Source organism: Triticum urartu, unplaced genomic scaffold, assembly GCF_003073215.2.
Source record: "Triticum urartu cultivar G1812 unplaced genomic scaffold, Tu2.1 TuUngrouped_contig_5174, whole genome shotgun sequence".
In the NCBI taxonomy this organism is placed as follows: Eukaryota; Viridiplantae; Streptophyta; class Magnoliopsida; order Poales; family Poaceae; genus Triticum; species Triticum urartu.
In genome coordinates, this window is record NW_024115826.1 from 575 (window position 1) to 5,607 (window position 5,033).

General features: G+C 47.7%; 1 protein-coding gene across 1 annotated transcript; it reads right to left on the bottom strand.

Moving 5' to 3' along the window:
* Window positions 1–935: 935 nt before the first annotated feature.
* On the bottom strand, window positions 936–4,996 carry LOC125528872 (protein JASON-like). The gene is made up of 8 exons (XM_048693294.1): window positions 4,904–4,996; window positions 4,734–4,803; window positions 4,566–4,639; window positions 2,645–2,737; window positions 2,490–2,566; window positions 1,503–2,337; window positions 1,334–1,416; window positions 936–1,234 (listed from the first exon to the last, which is right to left on the bottom strand). Exons 1-8 carry the CDS (start codon window positions 4,961–4,963, stop codon window positions 1,159–1,161), a joined length of 1,368 nt encoding a protein of 455 aa, XP_048549251.1. The 5' UTR covers window positions 4,964–4,996; the 3' UTR covers window positions 936–1,158.
* Between the last annotated feature and the right edge of the window lie 37 nt (window positions 4,997–5,033).

A 5,033-nucleotide genomic window follows, 5' to 3' on the forward strand; every position in this document is an offset into this window, starting at 1 on the left:
ACAGCCATGACAACTTGGTTCATTACCTCAGTTGCACATCCTATGAATCTCCTGCCAGTGTCAGTGCCTTCAAATGCCACTCTATGCTACAAATTATAAATCAGTGCTATGTTTCCATTGCTCTTTGCTGCTATTTGCTACAAGTACATAATTTAGACATAGCAATGTTCTTATAATTAATCAAAAATGAGAAAAACAGCAGCATTATTCAGAAAAGCACAAAAATAATCAATCACAGCCATGACAACTTGGTTCATTACCTCAGTTGCACATCCTATGAATCTCCTACCAGTGTCAGTGCCTTCAAATGCCACAAATTTGCCAGCCCTCTCCCTGTGCAGGATGCACCTACGGTTAGATTCAGTCACAAGCCCAGAAAAGCTTGGATCTATCACATGGCGTCGCCGGAGTGCGAGAAGAAGAAGAGCAGTGGAGAGCAGAGGAGAAGAGTGAGTCGGGGGAGAATGAGGTGGTGAGGACGAGGAGCGAACCGGTCGGCCAGGTTATGCCTAGTCCGACCGGGCCCGACCGACACGCGCGGCTAACGGGCGGCAGGCAAGCGCCGTTAGCCGTTAGCGCGGCCTCCGTCCTGACCGGTGGGCTGGGTCTGTCAGAAAGTCGTTTACAACGCTTCAATCAGTCATCAACGCGATGTGGTAGTTTTTTGTCACAAAATCAACGCTAAACTGGAGTTTTTAGTCAGTTTTCAAAATGTGATAGTTCTGTGGGGCGCTTACGTGAAATGTGGTAGTTTTTTGTCAATTACTCTCGGTTACTGTGGCCTGTGTGGACGGGACCATGGTCCATGGACACGAATCAAGGCCTCTGTGCGAGTTGTGAAAAACTTTTATTGCCCGAATTTAAACACACCCACCACCACCCTACGCTGTTCGGCAGAGACCCAACGGCATCGCAGGACCAGCTAGGGGAGGATGAAACCAAAGCAGAGTCTCTTATTTTCATTATTGATGAAAAATATACCCAGCATCACATCAACCAGCAGGTGATGTGCAAAAGTTGCACGGAGGCGCAAGCAAAATGCTTCAGCGAACAAGAATGTAGCAGCACTAGTTCAGTTTCAGACAGCTTCAGACACTGCTGCAGCAAGAGGTGGCTCGGGCCGGACTGGCCAAACACTGGACCCTCTCGTACTGCCGATCATGAGGAAGCAGTCGCACTTGCCGGGCTCTCTACCGCGTCTTCCTCCAGGTGGATCAGCTTCCCACTGATTTTCCTGGCACAGTCGCAATCATTCATCATGTTCATGTTAGCTCCTCTGATAGATATATCTGCTGAAAGCGCTAACAGGAAAATGTAATGCAGGAGTATGTACCTCTGATGGTGTGGTTTCTCATCGGACAAAACTTTCATCAATCTCTCCTCGAAAGGCGTGGCATGCCAGTTCACCCTCTGGTCCTGAGAACATCCAATCACGTACAACGGCTCGTAAGTTACATACAGATAACCGTGAAAGCGAGGAAGATTAGAGGGAAAATGCGCACCTCTTTGTACTTGGTGGTGGTGTTGGGGATCCCGTTGCCGTCCCAGGCCTTGGGCAGCATCGGGGTAGGGTTGTTCTCGTTGTCCCAGTTCAGCCCAGAGGCCACAAAGACGGGCACGTCGCTGAGATCGACGCTCCCGAAGCCCAGCTGCCGTCCAGTCTGGCCCTCACCCTCACCATCCGCACACGTAGTCTTGAGCCAGCAGGACAGGCTGGCCACGCCATGCTTCCCGTTCTCCGAGCTCTTGCTCAGCAGCTCTCCGACGCCGCCGCCGCCCACAAGCTGCTGCTGGTTGACGTTCTCATCCTCTGGACACGCCACTTCTTCGGCGTGCTGCTCTTTCCAGCCGCCATGGAACAGAAATGGCGCAGACTCTGATGATAGCGCTGCGTCTGCATTCACTGAGCCTGGAAGGGTTTGCTGATGGGGCTTCTCGTTCTCGGTGGAATCTGCAGACAGGTACCTTCTTTTGGGAGGGTGAGAGGCGACCACGGGGGAGGAGGACTCGTCTCTCAGCTCCGTCCACTGCAGCTTGTTCTCGATGGGTCGCAGGACGGGGTACAGGAACTGCTTGCTGGCCCTCCCGCGCTTCCCGGGCTTGAAGTTCCCCTGGTGTGTGGTGAATCCAGGGGTCTGGATGTCGTCCCTCAGAACCAGAGGGGTGGGGAAAGGCGAGTCGCTAGGATCAGGATTCTGGTTCCTGATGATCTGGCCTGAGGACCTTTCCTGCGACGATGATCTCGCCGCTGATTCAACCTCAGTGACATGGTCGTCAGTGCCTTCGTCGGTGTCCTGATCATGCTTCACAGCACCATCGTGCCCGTCGGAGTTGAACCTGTTTTATTGGAAAGAAACAGCAAAATTGGTTTTCAGACCAGCTAACAGTAGTCGTCACCTTACTACTGTAGTTTACAGGATCACAACATTCATGATGATCTTGTTCAAAAAATAATAATCATGGACATAGATGGTACAGTAGTTCTTTACCCCTCAGACAAGTAATCCTTAATTTCAGACACCAGGGCCTCTTTAGTCTCCTGTGCATTGTTGGACGTCTCATTGCACTGGGTGTAAGAAAAAAGATGTCAGACGGTGATTTTTATGAAAAGAAGATCACAAAGACAAACTCAATACGACGACACCTCGTTAATTTCTCGCTCTTCGACTTGGTTTGATGCTTTCAGAATTTCGGGAGGGGTTTCTGATATTGCGCCACAAGATTTAAGATAATTTGCCTGGTATAATAGTGGAATTCCATGAAAACATCGTCAGAATTTGTTACTAGTATAATTTAGAGTGCCAAGATTTAAAAGATAACACGGAATTGCAACAGTGAAGTGTAACAATATCTATCAGTATGCAGTGCAGAGATAAATGTAGAAATATCAAGCAAATGAGCATTACAGAACTTTTTCATTGTAATTGGTTGGTGCTAACTATGCCAAAATCTGCTAACCAGTAAGACTTGGACTATATCTGAAGATTATAATCCTAACTATTGAACTGCATAGACCTGAAATTTGAGAACCAGTTAGACTTGGCCTATATCTGAAGATTGTAATCATAATTATTGAATTGCATGGACCTAACCACCTCTCCGAAGTTTAAGGCTTTAAGCTGATGGAGAAAGGCAGATAATATATTTCACCACTTCCTCTCACGTCTAGGCTGTTCTCATCCTTGGACTTGAGATCGACGTAGGTTACAACTATTCAGAAAGTGCGTTGGCAGGGTGTTGAAAATTTGAAATGTTGACCTGTTGGCCATGATATCGTATTAAGTTGCATGCACATAACAACCTTGCCCAAATGCATATGTGGAAAAGATGGACAATATATTTCAACAATAACTAACCATTATAATATTCTAAACTACATAAACAATGCATACGAAAAACCTTTATGAGGTTATACATTGTATAGCATGGTCCTTGATATAATTCTCCAAAGACAAAAGGTTGAAGTGGAATTGAAAAAGAGCAAGATTTAATCTTGACAGTGCACACAGACTTCAGCAAAGCCTTAGCCTGATGGGGAAAGGCAAGCAATACATTTGAACACTAATTGATAACTCTATTATTCAGAACTACCTATGCGACATATACAACAAAATCTTTAGAAGGTTGTGCATTTTACAGCATGATCTTTCCATATATTTTTGCAAAGTCTAAAAGTTCAGATGGGATCTAAAAAGTCAATATTTAATTTTGAAATCAGCGCACATTGACTTCAGCAAATGTGATAACTAGCATCTGCTAGACTTGCAGTGTACTTATCGTGGAAATTTTTATGGCACGCCCACTGAAAATGGTCTAAGCAAGGGTTTCCAATCCGCAAATCGTGTCCTATTCGGCCAACAACTAGATGTGTCTCCACAAGCAAAAAGGTTAAAAGGTATTTAAAAGGTAGATGGTATTTTTGTTGCCACAGGTGCATACTTTACACATTCCACTGAACATTAAACAGTGCGGAGCATAGTAGTTAGCCCAAATGACAAAACTAACACCAACTGAACATGGCATATTCAGGAGATGAATTTTAGATTTAAAATTTAAAAACAAAAAAGCCAACCGCCATACATTCCCGAAACCAAAGAATGCATGGAAGGAGAATGTTCCGACATTTTGCTGCTAGGGCAGCAGCACAATTTCCATTCTGGTAAAGTGCAGTGCAGACTTAACAGCCAACCCTAGGTACTAAGAAGGCCCCTTGGCAATTGCAGAACGACCTTCTAACTATAAAGTTCATCGATTTCCATTCTAGTAAAGTGCAGTGCAGACTTAACAGCCAATCCTAGGTACTAAGAAGGCCCCCTTGGCAATTGCAGAACAACTTTCTAACTACAAAGTTTGTCTAGACATAGCAGATTAGCAGGTACAGACTTGACAGTCTATCCATGAAGGCCACATCGACAGTGCAGACGTGTCAAAGTCAAAATGTAAGCATCAACCAATTCATTTTTTTTCCCTGCCACCCACCGGCAACACGGCCTGAATACCGACGGAGCTGCGCACAGTTAAAAAAACACAGAAACAGGAAAGCGCTTTGCAGCCGATCTCGGTACCTCTCGCCTGAGGTCGTCGTCGACCCCTCCGTCGTTCCCGAGACCCTCCTTCGGAGTCCGGCTCTCCTCAAGCTCTGAAAACAAAACAACACGCAATCAGCAGTCCGTCACCATCATCAGCAGATCGAATCGGATCCGATCGGCGCAACGGGAGATTCAGAAACTCACTCGCCGTGCCGTCGTCGTGGTGGTCGTCCAGGAAGGCGTCCCCGAGCCGGGTCTTGCGCACGAGCGGATCCTGCAGGGGAGAAACACCCGGAGAAACAGATCATCGGCACGCGGATCGGAGACGAGGGGTCCAGGGAAGACGAGATCGCAGGGGGTGGGGGTGAGCGTACGTGGAGGGCCCGGCTGGCCGGGTCGGGGCGGCCGCGGAAGCACGAGAGGAAGCAGCCCATGGCGGCGTCGAGAGAATCCTGCGCCGAGCTCGCTCCGGCGTCGCCGCCCCGCCCGGGGCGGTGGGGATGG